This window comes from Staurois parvus, unplaced genomic scaffold (genome assembly GCF_062004578.1).
Source record: "Staurois parvus isolate SC_StPar_1 unplaced genomic scaffold, SC_StPar_1.0 ptg000013l, whole genome shotgun sequence".
In the NCBI taxonomy this organism is placed as follows: domain Eukaryota; kingdom Metazoa; phylum Chordata; class Amphibia; order Anura; family Ranidae; genus Staurois; species Staurois parvus.
Window position 1 is genome coordinate 8,596,100 of NW_028317809.1, and position 16,875 is coordinate 8,612,974.

The 16,875-nt window shown below is 40.2% G+C and overlaps 1 protein-coding gene across 1 annotated transcript in view; it reads left to right on the forward strand.

Annotated features, from left to right (window-relative positions):
* The window catches only part of CFAP299 (cilia and flagella associated protein 299), a 620,116-nt gene that overhangs the window by 73,490 nt on the left and 529,751 nt on the right, over positions 1–16,875 (forward strand). Inside the window, exon 2 of the mRNA XM_089675483.1 lies at positions 6,123–6,253. Within this exon, the coding sequence (XP_089531609.1) occupies positions 6,123–6,253 (131 nt within the window). The remainder of the gene's footprint in view (positions 1–6,122; positions 6,254–16,875) is intronic.

The window sequence follows — 16,875 nt, forward strand, 5'->3', positions numbered from 1 at the left end:
TTGTGATCAGTCACAGGTCCCTATTCCATAGTTTTCTCCACTGTTCGTATTGTCACACACTCTCATTTACTGTTCACATAATCACCTCCTCACTGCACTGTACCTTCACTATCAGTCCGTTTGTTTCCTTTTCTCCCTTTTCTAATCTGCATAGCTTTTTCTTTATAGTCCTCTTACTATCTGCTCAGTCAATACTTGTGTTACCCCCAGTCACTATACAGTATCTTTCCCCCATCTTCTCCTCTTTTTCTTCTAGTCCATTTTAACACCGTTCCTTGGCATCCTCTGTTGCCTGACCACACTTGCCAAAGGTGGGGCTGTTTGATCGGCTGGCTGCCAGTAAACATACACCAAGCAAACCAAGACACATCCAAGGAACAGCAAACACCAAATGTTTACCAGCAGACTCTCACTCAGCCATGCAATCGCTGATTATGGAAGCATAGTTTGTATCATTTCCTCCTTTGTGTCCTTGGTTGCCTGTATGTGCTCTGGTGAAGTTATACAAACTATTCTGCCATAGTCAGCGCTGCCAGGACAAGCTGGAACACTGCACAAAATCCTTTTTACAGAGGTGGGGAAGTGGCTACAGTGCTGGGTATATCCTCCGTATAGGTAGGCCTACAAATTGGGCTTCAGCTTGGAATGGAACTATAGCCATTTTTTTTTTTTACCCTTACTCCCCATGTCTTGATAGGCTCTTGTTAGCCTGCTAAAAAGAGCATGGGGTCTGGTCTCTATTCTGTTTAGCATCTCCCAGTATTCACCTGAACATTACAGGTTCATAACATCTATGCAGGATTCATTAAATGTGCTCCTTCCCACATGGAAGAAAAATATATTTTAAATATATTTTTTAACTATTTTTCCCAAATATATTGCCATATATTTGAAATACTACAATTTTGGTTGTCTTCAATACATTTCATAATATATATATATTTAGACATATATATATATATATATATATATATATATATATATATATATATATATATACTGTATTTTGAAATGCGTTTTTATTACAAAATATATCAAAAATGGAAGAAAAATATATTTTAAATATATTTTTTAACTATTCTTCCCAAATATATTGACATATATTTGAAATACTATAATTTTGGTTGTATTCAATACATTTCATAATATATATATATATATATATATATATATATATATATACTGTATTTTGAAATGCGTTTTTATTACAAAATATATCAAAAATATTTTTAAAAATACATTTTCAAATATACTGTATATCTTTAAAAATACATTTAATCTACATTTTGGGAATGCATTTACAAATATAAGTAAAAATATATGTTAAAATTACTTTTTTATATGTTAAAAAAAATCTGAAGAATATATTTAAAAAATATATATTTAAAAAATATTTTTCATATATTTTGTAATATATAAAAAATTCATTTCAATGTGTGTGTATGTATGTATGTGTATATATATATATATATATATATATATATTTTTTTTTTTTTTTATTTTTTTTTTAAATATATTGAATACGACCAAAATTGTAGTATTTCAAATATATCAAAAACAATTAACCTGCCCTTGGGTAAATATACTAATCATGTGACTACAAAACATGAAAAAAATGTGCTCCTTCCCACATGGAAGAAAAATATATTTTAAATATATTTTTTAACTATTTTTCCCAAATATATTGCCATATATTTGAAATACTACAATTTTGGTTGTCTTCAATACATTTCATAATATATATATATTTAGACATATATATATATATATATATATATATATATATATATATATATATACTGTATTTTGAAATGCGTTTTTATTACAAAATATATCAAAAATGGAAGAAAAATATATTTTAAATATATTTTTTAACTATTCTTCCCAAATATATTGACATATATTTGAAATACTATAATTTTGGTTGTATTCAATACATTTCATAATATATATATATATATATATATATATATATATATATATACTGTATTTTGAAATGCGTTTTTATTACAAAATATATCAAAAATATTTTTAAAAATACATTTTCAAATATACTGTATATCTTTAAAAATACATTTAATCTACATTTTGGGAATGCATTTACAAATATAAGTAAAAATATATGTTAAAATTACTTTTTTATATGTTAAAAAAAATCTGAAGAATATATTTAAAAAATATATATTTAAAAAATATTTTTCATATATTTTGTAATATATAAAAAATTCATTTCAATGTGTGTGTATGTATGTATGTGTATATATATATATATATATATATATATATATTTTTTTTTTTTTATTTTTTTTTTAAATATATTGAATACGACCAAAATTGTAGTATTTCAAATATATCAAAAACAATTAACCTGCCCTTGGGTAAATATACTAATCATGTGACTACAAAACATGAAAAAAATCTGAGAAAAGCAGCTCGCATATCAGGCAATATACATAATGGAAAATAAATAAAAATTGCAGCACTGTAATTTTTATTCATTTTCCTCTATTTCAAATATATGTCAATATATTTGGGAAGAATATTTTTAAAATATATTTCAAATATGTTTTTCTTCCATGTGGGTTCTGAAACAAAGAAAAGACCAGGAACTGTGACAGCCCTGTTTCTATATTGAATGAGAGTGTAAAAACCCTGACCAAGCTGTTGACTGATTGAACAAAATTATCAGTGATAGCTAAAATGGGAATCAGGCTTAAATCAATGCAGCAGAAGCTCTGATCGTCTAAATGTGCAGTATTTCTACAATGCACTGTGTGGTACAGATGTGTTTTTGATAAGTTGTTTCCATGTTCTATGCTCTGGGTTGCTACAAGCTTTGTTATTTAAAGGAAAAGTATGGTCAAAGTTTTTTTGGCTACACTCCTGTGGCCCATTTTCAGCAGACAGTGGGCTAAAGTCTGCTCTTGAGAGATTCTGATTTTAATGTTGGGATCAACCCAGCAAGCCACTTAGAGCCTGAACCACCCTTTCTGCCCTTCCACAATAAAAGGAAAAAATGCTGTAATTGGTCCAAAGTTTGACATGGTGTCCTGGCACTGCAACCTAGCTGATTGCAGGTTAAAGCAGAACTAAACCCATTGATTCAACAGTTTCATGCAAGTCACGCCGTGAATGATAACTGTTGCATTTACTTATGATCTCAACCAAGCTGTCAAACCAACTGCTGGCTGGTGTCATAAAATTATTTATTTCAAGTACTTATATAGTGCTGTCCATTTTACACAGCACTTTATACATATATATATTGTACATTCACATCAGTCCCTAACCCTCAAGGGGTACACATACTGGGGCCAATTTAGACAGGAGCCAATTAACCTCCCAGCATGTCTTTGGAGTGTGGGAGGAAACTGGAGTACCCATGGGAAACCCATGCAGGCACAGGGAGAACATGCAAACTCCAGGCAGGTGATGCCACGGTTGGGATTTAAACCAACGATCTTAGTACTGCTAGGCCGACATGCTAACCATTTAGCCACTGTGCTATACCATGCATATGCTATACCATGGCAACTGCAGATCAAGTAGAGGTTAAGATGGCACCTTCCTTGACTGTAAAAGATAGGAGGGTTTAGTTTTACTTTACATTAGGGGGGATGAAGCAAAAGTGAGCCAAGACAATGCAACTGTACTGATGTGTATGTCGCTTACACTGATTTGCAAAAGCAATGCTTTATTCCTCTTCTGGCTGGACTGTCTACATTTGAATGCAAAAAGCATAAAGCAGAACTAAAGGCTTAATACTTACATGTCCAACAGTCGTGCACCAGCGCTGGCATTGTTTTCTGAGTGTTGGTCTTTGGGCCTCTTCATTGGCCAGTGTAGAATGATGTCACTACTGTGCATGCGCAGGATGCCGGCCTGGCACTGTAAGCTGAGTTTACAGTGCTGGAGAAGACAGCGATCAGGTAGGTAGGGGCATTATACTGCAGAAGAGACAGTACATGTCTCTTCTGCAATAAAAGCCTGACTGCTCCCTGTTTGACATCTTTCTATTTAATTTTTGTTATTCACACAGCAAAATTAAATTTTTCAACAGCTTGCCAATCACCTCACTTACAAGTATGTAAAGTGTCTTCTCTGCGCTGAATCATGTATCTGATACATGATCCAGATTTTCCGGGTAGGGGAAGCGTGCGCACATGTGCTGCCCGGATGTGCTGTGATTAGTTACAGTACAAGCCAATCAGCGGGTCCTGGCCAACGATTGATTGTAAACAACACAGAGCTCTGTCCTGACAGCGGGGATGTGCCGGTTTTGGTTTCCCTGCAAAGCAGAGAATATAAAATGGCACATCTGTTAGTAAATCAGCACACAGTAAGCACATGAAGCATTGTTATGCACCCTTTGATTTCCCCTAGATGTTAACCTTTTCCCAGCCAGTGTCATTAGCATAGCGTCAGTGTATGTCATTAGCACTGACTTAGTGTCATTGGTGATCGCAGTGTCAGTTAGTCAGTTCCTACAAAGTGTCAGTTAGTTTCAGATTGCCTGTTGTGCTATCACAGTCCTGCTATAGGTCGCTGACCGCATCCATTACTAGTATAAAAATATAAAATAAATACGAATTCCAGTATATATCTCATAGTTTTTAGACAGTATAACTTTCATGCAAACCAATTATAATACGCTTATTGGGGTTTCTTTATACCAAAAATATGTAAGAGAATACATTTTGGCCTAAATTTATAAAGAAATTAGATTTTTTAATTTTTTTATTAGATATGTTTTATTGCAGAAAGTAAAACATTTTGTTTTTTATTTCCAAAATTATGATTTTTTTGTTTATATATTAATAAAAAAAACTCAGTGGTGATCAAATACCTGTAAAAAGAAAGCTCTATTTGTGTGAAAAAAATTATATAAGTTTCATTTCGGTACAGTGATGCAAGACCGTGCAATTGCAAGTTAAAGTAGCACTGTGCTGAATAGCAAAAAATGGCCTGGTCGTGAAGGGGGTAAAATATTCCAGAGGGCAAGTAGTTAAATAATAAATAAAATATTGTGCTCTGTATAACAATGTTACAACCTAAACTTATCACATATAATCATTGTGAAATCACTCATGTCTATGTAAAATAATCAAATCAGTGAAAAAGCAAATAAATAGTGATTTATAGTCCATGCAGAAAACAATAACATCCATGTAAATGCAATGCTCCACAATCAATAGTGAATGTGAAATCAATTCTGTGAATCCTAATCCACTGAATTTTTCGCCAATATGTGCACCACCACCATGTGAATAAATGGAGGCTTACCAGAAGCAGAGACCCCTTAATTATAGGGGGTCTTAACCAGAATAGCAATATAAGGTGTCATCCAGATTTCCATATCATGCCAGGATCAGATATCTCCCAAGCCTCACAAACCAGGATCAGAAAAGCTGTAGAATGGTAAAAAGCATAAAAAAAAAAACGCTTCCAAGATGGCCGATGACATCAAAGGGAGGCTCCGCCCGACACGTTTTGTCATCAAAAGATGTCTTCTGGGGCTACTTATTTAAGTAGTTAAATAAGTTGTGTCATAATTACTGTTTTCATTTTGCTATGCTATTAGCTGTTTTATAAGAGAGGCTGAGACAGTAATACATACATCAATAAGAAGGGGGGACTTTCTTCATGGAAATGAGTTTTGAGAAGATTTATTTATTTCAGGTACTTATATAGCTGTCAATTTATGCAGTGCTTTACATATATATTGTACATTCACATCAGTCCTTAACCCTCAAGGGGTGTACAATCTAAGATCCCTAACTCACATACTAGGGCCAATTTACCTACCAGCATGTCTTTGGAGTGTGGAAGGAAACCAGAATACCTGGTGGAAACCCATGTAGGTACAGGGAGAACATGCAAACTCCAGGCAGTAGGTGCCATGGCTGGGATTTGAACCAACGACCCTAGTACTGCCAGGTGGAAGTGCTAACCATTTAGCTACTGTGCTGACCAGAAGATCCTCACACCAGTAGGCAGTTTAGGAGAAAAAAATAGGAAGAGGATTCACTGTGGGGAAACATACATTACACTTGAGAACTTTTTTGTAGTAACTTTGTTATAATGTATTTCCCATTGTAATAAACGATCATGTATCTTTCCAGGATGAAGAGTTAGCCCGTCAGCTAGTTGAGCTAGGCTACAGAGGAAGTGGCGAGGTTTTAAAGAGGGAAGAGTTTGAGGCAAGAAAAGCTGTGGCAGAGGCTTCCAGACTTTCCCAGAGAACTCAACAAAAGTAAGTCACAGCTGTGTCTACTAACAACTGGATCACATTCCTCGCAGCTCCGTATGATTAGAAACAGTTTTATAAGCATGTGCTTCCCCTCGACTTCAAGTAAGGACACCAGCAACAGGTCTGATACCAAGACACATGTGTTGTGCAGATCAATTAGGGTGAGCAAGCTGGAAGATATCTGCTGCGCGACCACATTTGACTGTAAGCTACTAATTTATGAAAAGAGGATAAACATAAAAAATATGCAAGCGCAACCAACAGACCATGATGAAAGCACAGGGACAGTACATATTTCTAAAAATGTATGCAGAAACAAGGGAAGCGCTGGAACACATCAAGGGTAATCACTGCCCAGAATGTCCCAAATGCCCTGTTAGTGACAGTAAAATCAAGATTTCTCTGGTAGCTTCCTCTCTGCTGTTTGATCATAGAAACATGAGTACCAATCTTGACAGCAAGAACATAGTCATTATTTAGTCTTTTGCGGCAGCCTGTTCACTTCCTTTCCGGAAGGTTCATTTGTTCCTTTTCAGATGTGCCTGAATGTGCCTTTAGGCTTTTGGAAACCAAGTAACAGACTGAAATAGACAAACCGCAAGTGCCAAATACTGTCAGATACAATTCGCTGTACTTAAAAACATATTCTTTATGTGCAGCTACATGTGGCATATTTCCTTTGTGATTTAGGATTTTTTTAAGTGTAATTGAATATATGAGTATATCAATTGTCTAAGATTGGATTTGTGTAAATACTTTGAAAAAGACATTGTTCCATCTAAAGAATGTTATAGTTGTAAACAGGGGCGGACTGACCATTTGGAAACTCGGGCACTGCCCGAGGGCCCGGGGTCAGTAGGGGGCCCCATGAGATACCCCTGGTACCTTTTTCATAGGCTTTTTTGAGTTTGGGCAAGGACACAGAGGCCCCATGATCCCCTATTGCCTGGGGGCCCCATGAGTTGTCAGTCCACCCCTGGTTGTAAAAGAAGTGCACCTATCCATATCTGCACCTTCTCCCCTACTGCACCACCTGCAGTATAGATAATTCAACATCTTCATCCAAGACCTACCTGCCCTGGCTTCGCACAGCCTCAGCCTGAAATCTTCTAAATTATTTAGTGTATTACCTGTGCATGCCTTTGTTTACTTAAAAACCAGCCAGCCCAAGTCATTGAATAAAGTACACTGATTCAGAGCTGATTCACACTTGTGCGGTGTGGATTGAAGCTCAGGTTTCAAGCTAATTGACACAGTAGTTGTTCAGTGGTTCAGGTCAGATTTACATCAGGTTCAGGTTAGGATTTTATCCCATTCACACATGTGTGGTTTAGAAACGGTTCCCATAGAGGTCAATAGCCTGTAATCTGCACCTGAATCGGACCACACTTCTCAGAAATCAAACAGGACTCTTTTTCAATCCACACTGAATCCGCACTGCCAGTGCATCGAACATATGTGAATAGGCACTATAAGAAGCAATGTTTTTTCACATGTCATGCGGATTGGATTGTGACGGGCGTGGCATCAGACCCCCAGCCCTTCTCACCAACTTGTGACCGAAGGACTAGCCAATCTAAAGCCGCGCTGTCACGTGCGTAACAATGCCACGCTCAGCTCACTGGACCACAATCTATGTGCCGCAGCCTGAGAGCGATTGTTACTGGGTGAGGTTAATTTCATAATTAACCCTTCACACTGCCAATGTGGAAGGGTTAACTCGCCAATCTTAGCAGTAACACTATGATGTTTGAATAAGCGTCTGTATACACACGGTCACCATAGGCAGATGTATGCAGAAGTTTAAAACACACAGTGGCGCTCTTCAGAGACAGGGATTCTTAGTTTGCATTAAAGAGCTTTAGAAACAGTTCAACACTTAGGACTAGGATAGGATTTATTACTAAAAATAGGATTTATTACTAAAAAGGTCAAAATGGTGCAATAAAAATATTTACAGAAAAAGATGTAGCCAATATATATATATATATGTATATATATATAAATACAGAGAGCAATAACACCGCAGAGAGATAACAGAAAGAAGTTTAGAGAGGTAGAATGCTTGCCAAAGTACTTGGTTTAAGCAGATTCAAGGGTCCTGAGCCAAAAGGGTACCGTTTCTCCCAAAATTGGTTCCTGATGTTAAAAGGGAGATCTCTTCATCTTACTTCTCCAGGCCTGACAGCCTATTTTGTACTTCCCCAGCAGGGGGTGTCTCTGAAGCCAAGGGCCAATCGCCTCATTTGGGGAGGGGGGGGTCTAGGCAGAGACCCAAGCTAGGACCAAAATCCCTCCCAAGTTATGCCATGGTCAATAACCTTCCATGGGTACATGTAGCATCCTATCCACTGGTAGGATAATATGCAGAAGAGATTCTGAATGCCCAGACATCACATATAACATATCTAGCTGTGACGGTTAAAGAGATATCGCGTTCTGCTCTCGGGTAGGCGTAATCTAGGGGTGTAAGGTATCAGGTGACTTGTATTAAATGACCTCTCTGAATATATGTTTTGTTTTATTGTATGTATTTCCTACGATAAGTTATGAAAGTGTATGAAAAGTGGTTTCCAAATGAGATATATGTTTTACTGCTATGCCGGAATGCTTTCAAGTCCAGTGACTGGCAGGTTTATAGCTTTACGACCAGCTCCGAGCAAGAGTCTCCCAGACACTATGGCACCAGCTAATTGGGTTTACAACCATGAAGGGTATCCAGCTGTGCCCGATGCACTCCTGAACTCACCAGCCACACCAGACCACCTGCCACTCAACAGAAAGGGAGGGGGGCTGATTTGGAGTGAGAATGACACAAGATGGAGGATCTTTAGCAAAATGGATGTTCACGTCCATATTTGTACGTACATTTGGTACATGGATGAAGTTCAAACCACATCAAATCAACATATACACTATATTGCCAAAAGTATTGGGACACCCCTCCAAATCATTGGATTCAAGTGTTCCAATCACCTCCATGGCCACAGGTGTATACAATCAAGCACCTAGTCCTGCAGACTGCTTCTACAAACATTTGTGAAAGAATGGGTCGCTCTCAGGAGCTCAGTGAATTCAAGCGTGGTACCATGATATGTTGCCTCCTGTGCAGTCCATTCCTTGCTACTAAATATTCTACGGTCAACTGTTAGTAGTATTATAACCAAGTCAAAGCAACTGGGAACAACAGCAACTCAGCCATGAAGTGGTAGGTCACGTAAAATGACAGAGCGGGGTCAGCGCATGCTGAAGTGCACAGTGTGCAGAAGTCACCAACTGTCTGCAGAGTCAATAGCTAAAGACCTCCAAACTTCATGTGGCCTTCAAATTAGCACACCAGTGTGTAGAGAGCTTCATGGAATGGGTTTCTATGGCCGAGCAGCTGCATCCAAGCCTTACATCACCAAGTGCAATGCAAAGCGTCGGATGCAGTGGTGTAAAGCATGCTGCCACTGGACTCTAGAGCAGTGGAGACGTGTTCTCTGGAGTGAGACCTGTTCCAACATGACTGCGCATTAGTACACAAAGCAAGGTCCATAAAGACATGGATGAGCGAGTTTGGGGTGGAGGAACTTGACTTTTTTTCTGAGTCCTGACCTCAACCCAATAGAATACCTTTGGGATGAATTAGAGCGGAGACTGTGAGCCAGGCCTTCTCATCCGACATCCGTGCCAGACCTCACAAATGCACTTCTGGAAGAATGGTCAAACATTCCCATAGACACACTCCTAAACCTTGTGGACAGCCTTCCCAGAAGAGTTGAAGCTGTTATAGCTGCACAGGGTGGGCCAACTCAGTATTGAACGGAGTAAGACAATATAGTGTATATGTATATATATATATATATATATATATATATATAATAGAGAGAGAGAGATGTGATAGGGGGTATAAGATCACTTACATCGCTATCCCCCCGCCGCACCAATCACCCTTCCTGTGCACTATCCTCTTCCCCCCTGCTCCCCTGTACACCTCTCTCTGCAGCAGCTGAGATCTGGCTTCTCCACCTCTCCCTCCAGCTGGATGTTAGCTGCTGCAGAATAAGCAATACAGGGGATTGGTAGTAATTACCAGCCACCCCCCCCCCCACACACACACACAGACACACACACAGTCACTCTTCCTGTGCACCATCCTCTTCCCCTGCTGCCCGGGTCCCATGTGTGCCCACCTACGGACCACTTCCGGCTTCCCTCCTCTCCCTCCTGCAGGCACACAGAGGGATGTTGCAGGGTGGAGATGCTATTAAAGTTCATGTGCGTGTAAAGTTGAGTGTCCCAATACTTTTGGCAATATAATATATGAGCACTTATGCTGTGATTCTGAAATGCCCTGAACCAGTTTTCAATGGCCCCCTGTTTTCTCAGCTTATGAACCAAAACTCTGATCCCTCGTTCCACTTTTCCTCTGCTACTGTAGGTACAGCATTGTAACACGGAGGAGCATAGTGATGGGCTGAACACCCCCTTGTACGGTTCGCAGTCGAAAATTCAAACCACCTGAAAGTTCAACTGCAAACTTTGAACAGGGACAATTTACGGAGTGGTATCTTACCGCATCTGAGTATGCGGTAAGGTACCGCACAGCTACTGTACTAAAATACCACATGAGTTATATTATTAAGTCATACAGTATTTTAGTAGTAAAACATTTCAGCTGTCAGCGGGGAACCTGAATGTCAAAAGAATTGTCGGCATTGCCCAACAATTTAAATAGTTTTTATAAAATGGAGTGGGGTCCCCCTTCCCATCCATACCAAGCCCTTTGGGTCTGCTATGGATTTTGAGGGGAACTCCCACGCCCACTCACGCCTACACAAAAAAAAAGTGTAGTAAAAAATGACAGGAGATGGTCTTTGACAGGTCCTTTATTAAAATAAAAAATAAAAAAATGTCCCCCCGAAGTAGATCGAATATCAAAATGCCTGCTTCCACTGCTGGCCGAAAAAAAAGAAAAAGAAAAAAAAAACGCTCTGCTCTCGATGCTGGCTCCCGCCATCTAACAGCAGCACCACGATGTCAGTTCTTAAATCACAAGGGGGCATACAGTAGTTACCCTGTGGTCAAGTGCGTTGCTGTGGCCAATCACAATGCATTGTCAGGGTGCAGTGCATTGTGGAAAATGGCGGGCAAACAGCCTGCCGAACGCCCTTACCGTTCGTGTTTTCAGCGAATACACAAATGGCTCATGTTAGAAGTCTAACCTACGTTCGACTCGAACATGAAGCCCATCACTAAAGGAGAATGATGTCACATCAGTGTCTTCTGTATATGATACTGTGGGGTGTGTTTACTAAAGCTGGTTCACTCAGAATCTTGTGCACTTTTGCATAGAAACCAATCAGCTTACAGGTTTTATTGCCAAAGCCTCATTGAACAAACTGAGGTTAGAACCTGATTGGCTATGATGCACAGCTGCACCAGATTCTGAGTGAATCAGCTTTAGTAAATAAGTCCTGGTTCACACTGATGCGGTGCCGAATTTGCAGCGTTTTCAGTGCGAATTCCGCACCGCATGGAGAATCGTTCCCCATTCATGCGAACCTCTCCGGGTGTGTATGTTAAGTTAGCAACATCCCGAAAGTGGTCTGCAAACCGTGGTGCGACGTGCAGAATCGGATCGCATAGGTGTGAATATTTCTGAGATCCAATTCTAGTGCGGACCCAAAAAGGGTCCTGCACGTTTTTGGTGCGGTGTGGTTCGAATAGAGCCATACAAAATGTATGGCTCCAATTGCACCGCACACAAATCGCATGTGATTTGCACAGGAAAGTGGTGCGGTCCCTGTGCGAATCACATGCGATATATAGAGCCGCACAAATGTGAACTCAGGCTAAACCCGCATATGCCATTCCTGCCTGTAACTACAATTCCCAGAATGCAAACAGCTACCTCCGTCTTGTGGTTGGTGAACAGGCACTCTTGCCCTGCTTTTTAAAAAGAACAGAAATGTAACACACATGCAAGGCATCTGATAGCAAGGGCTCTGAAAAAGAAGAGGCATCAGAATGGGAATCAAGCTCACCTTTTTTCTAGGTGTCACAATTTAGTCTGCATTTTTCCTGCCTGTGTAATTTTTACCTCCGTGCTGCAGTGCTTCCCTTAGACCTGTGATTCCATTTACATGTGTGGCTTGGCTTCTGTGCTCACCGTTGGGTGTCACCTGCTATTCTGTGGGTTTATATTTCCTTTCCCTTCTATCGCTTCCTAGCCCGCCTCCCAGTTTACTTCCCTATATAGGACATGCTAGTGCAGGCCATGTTGCCTGAGAAGCTTCCCAGTTCTCTAAGCTCCTGGTTGCCTAATGCAGGCCGTACACTGGTTGAATTCCAAACAAATTTCCTTAAGAAAATCAGATATTTTGTGCGGTTTGCAATCCGATGTTGCCACCATTGATTTGAATTTCTCCTCATGTTGCTACAGAAAAGAATTTTCCTGGCCAAGAATTTTCTTTTCTTTCCAGGTCACAGCTTTATATTTTTTGCACAATTCTCCCATTGATTCGAAATTCGTTCATTTTTTTAAAATTTCCAACATGCCCGATTACTCAAATTCGATGGTCACACGAAAATCGGCCATTTCTGTGACCCACTAATGATGCGAAAATTCAACGACAATTCTTAGAAAAGATTTTCAAAAGACAATTCTTTCGGAATTCGACCTGTGTATGGCTGGTTTAAGTACCTGTGACACTATTTCATCAGAGGCTTGTCTTGAATGTAGCAATATCGTGTATATTCTAGTTGTAAAATGAAAAAAAAAAAGTTATCATTTTCCTTCCACTTCACAATTATGTGCCACTTTGTGTTGATCTATTACATAAAATCCCAATAAAATACATTTAAGTTTTTGGTTGTAACATGACAAAATGTGGAAAATTTCAAGGGGTACAAATACTTTTTCAAGGCACTATACAGCCAGATCACAGATAAGCAAATTGGTGGTAGTTGAGATGAACTGCAACAATGGATAACTCATACTGATAGCTAAAGGTAAAAAAAAGGGCAGGGGTGCTGGTGATAGTGTTACCCCAAATATTATGCATCCTTGCCCCTTTTTTATTTTTTTACTTTCAGGTGTAGGCCAGAGAATTTCCTGGCTAGTAGCTTGATAGTCCAGAGATGAGTTGTCCATTCCTACGACACTGTTGGCTGTACAGCTGACAATGTCCTGGCTAGCAAGGGGCTGGACATGCACTGGACAGAGTATCCATGGTGTGAACACTCCAGCCTCAGTGCCACCAACCCCTCCATGGGAGAGCTTCATGTACCTGTCCCTGAAAAATGAATCTATCACCCCTGCCGACTTGTGTGGACACTTTTTATGGATTCCACAGATTCTTTCTCTATCCTCAATTTATTGATCACACTTAGTACAAGGTGACGTTAAGTGACATACAGTGAGACTGGCAAAGTTAATCTACAAATAGATTTTACATGATTAGTGTATCCCTAGCTAAAATATAATGAACAAGAGTGGGGAGGTTGCCCAAACACATTAATGCATGGGCAAAACTAATGGCATCACTATTTCATATGAAAAAACATGGCAAATATTAGGGATGCACCAACTCGGTGCCAATACGATACTCGTATTCGTGAAAATGCTCTAATACCCAAAACCAATACTTTGCGGTGCAGTTTGTGTCCATAAAAAATGAATGGGCGGAAAAAAAAGAATGTGATTTGAACAGGAATGCAGTGCAGTGATTTGCGCCCATTCATTTTGTATGGACGCAAACCACCGCAAAGTATTGGTTTTGGGTACCATGAGCATTTTCACGAGAACCAGTATCATATCGGCATTGAGTTGGGTATCAGTGCTGATATGACACTGAGTTGGGTATCGGTGCCATTATTACACTGAGTTGGGTATCGGTGCCAATATGACACTGAGTTGGGTATCGGTGCCAATATAACACTGAGTTGGGTATTGGTGCCAATATGACACTGAGTTGGGTATTGGTGCCAATATGACACTGAGTTAGGTATCGGTGAAGATATGACACTGAGTTGGGTATTGGTGCCGATATGACACTGAGTTGGGTATTGGTGCCAATATGACACTGAGTTAGGTATCGGTGAAGATATGACACTGAGTTGGGTATCGATGCCGATATGACACTGAGTTGGGTATCGGTGCTGATATGACACTGAGTTGGGTATTGGTGCCGATATGACACTGAGTTATGTGTCGGTGCCGATATGACACTGAGTTGGGTATCTGTGCCGATATGACACTGAGTTGAGTATTGGTGCCGATATGACACTGAGTTGAGTATCGGTGCCGATATGACACTGATTTGAGTATTGGTGCCGATATGACACAGAGTTATGTATCGGTGCCGATATGACACTGAGTTGGGTATCGGTGCCGATATGACACTGAGTTGGGTATCGGTGCCGATATGACAACAGGGTGGGTATCGCTGCTGATATGACAAGCCTGGGTTCACACAGGAGCGGTGCGTGAAACCTCCCTGCTCTGATCCCATGCTGTCACATAAGGAAAAGATTTGAAATCCCCACGGCTTTCTCTCCTCTGTTTGCAGTGGGCTAAGCTGTCACAGCGCTGACCAATCAGAAGCCGTTCAGTCCATACTGTCTTCTCTGCAAAGAAAGGAGAGAAAGCCGCTGGGATTTCAAATCCCCAGAACTGTGAAGCGGCTTTTCCTTGTGTGACAGCATGGGATCAGTGCACGGAGGTTTCCCACACTGCTCCTGTGTGAACTCAGGCTATGACAAGCCTGGGTTCACACAGGAACGGTGGGGAAATCGCATGCGATTTGGGCAGGAATCACACGCATTCCTCTTTAGATCACATGCTATTCTTTGCAGTGTGATTTGCACTGAACGCAAATAGCAGCGCAAAGTATCGGCAAGTACTTGACCAAAAGTATTGATGCTCATACTTGCCGATAACAAAACAATATTGTTGCATCTGTAGCAAATATTATTTCGATCATCACAAACAGGTCTTTTTAACAGTACTAGTGTGAAACTCTACAATGTGTGAAAAACACACTGGGATACTTTTGTAGGCCCTGCATGTGTGCGTTTGCAGTCATCTGTGTTTGTGATAAATGTCTTATTCCAATCAGCAGTTTAAAAGTGTTTCATGCTTATATAATCATTCATCATAATATGACATCTGCACATGTTCTTTGCCAGATACATGCATCATAAGACAGAACCAACAAAGTAAATATACAGGTGGTTAAAAATAGTATTCTCTCAGATAACCGGTTAGCACGACACCAGTCATTTGAAAAACAAATAATGAAATGCAAATGTTTAGCAATTCCCCTATCCTTAGGGCTTGCATATGTCCTTCTGAAGAAGTGTAAGACCTACATATATTGTGGCAAGAAGTTTTTGATGACAAATGTTCAGGCCCTTCAGATGTTTAATCAACGTGACCTTGGGTTTGACGTGACACAGGTGTGTTTGGGTAGCTTTTGAATATCCTGAGTCCAATTCTTTGCATGGCAAACAGTATTTCAATGAACTTCAGGAAGACAGCTAAACACACAGTGGAATATATGAAGTATATGTGAACTATTTTACCTGCAAATTCTTTTGTAAGACTGGCCAGCCAGTTTTTGTGTTCCAGACACCATTGCCAGACAGCAGTCGGCTTAGACTTCATAGTAGACTACACTACGGTCTGGTCCAAGATTCACATCAGTCTGTGATTGGATGATAAAGGAGCAGCATACTGATTAGTTTGTCTTGCTTTTGATCCCCCTTCATGTAAGTACATTCACAAGGTCAGACTGACAGCACTGTGCAGAGCAAATAGAGCATGAATGGCTCAGAGTTCTGGCCTTACCTTTCTCTAAGGCTCCATTCACACTTGAGCGTTTTGTACCTTGCAGCTCGAAGCTTGAAGCCGTGGTGCCTCTTTGCGTGATCAGGCACCATGGCTTGTTGTACCCCCTTCTTGTAAGTACATTCACAAGGTCAGACTGACAGCACTGTGCAGAGCAATAGAGCATGAATGGCTCAGAGTTCTGGCCTTACCTTTCTCTAAGGCTCCATTTACACTTGAGCGTTTTGTAGCTTGCAGCTCGAAGTTTGAAGCCATGGTGCCTGTTTGCGTGATCAGGCACCATGGCTTGTTGTACCCCCTTCTTGTAAATATGTTCACAAGGTCAGACTGACAGCACTGTGCAGAGCAAATAGAGCATGAATGGCTCAGAGTTCTGGCCTTACCTTTCTCTAAGGCTCCATTCACACTTGAGCGTTTTGTACCTTGCAGCTCGAAGCTTGAAGCCGTGGTGCCTCTTTGCGTGATCAGGCACCATGGCTTGTTGTACCCCCTTCTTGTAAGTATGTTCACAGTGTCAGTCTGACAGCACTGTGCAGAGCAAATAGAGCATGAATGGCTCAGAGTTCTGGCCTTACCTTTCTCTAAGGCTCCATTCACACTTGAGCATTTTGTAGCTTGCAGCTCGAAGCTTGAAGCCGTGGTGCCTCTTTGCGTGATCAGGCACCATGGCTTGTTGTACCCCCTTCTTGTAAGTACATTCACAAGGTCAGACTGACAGCACTGTGCAGAGCAATAGAGCATGAATGGCTCAGAGTTCTGGCCTTACCCTTCTCTAACAGGCACCATAGAG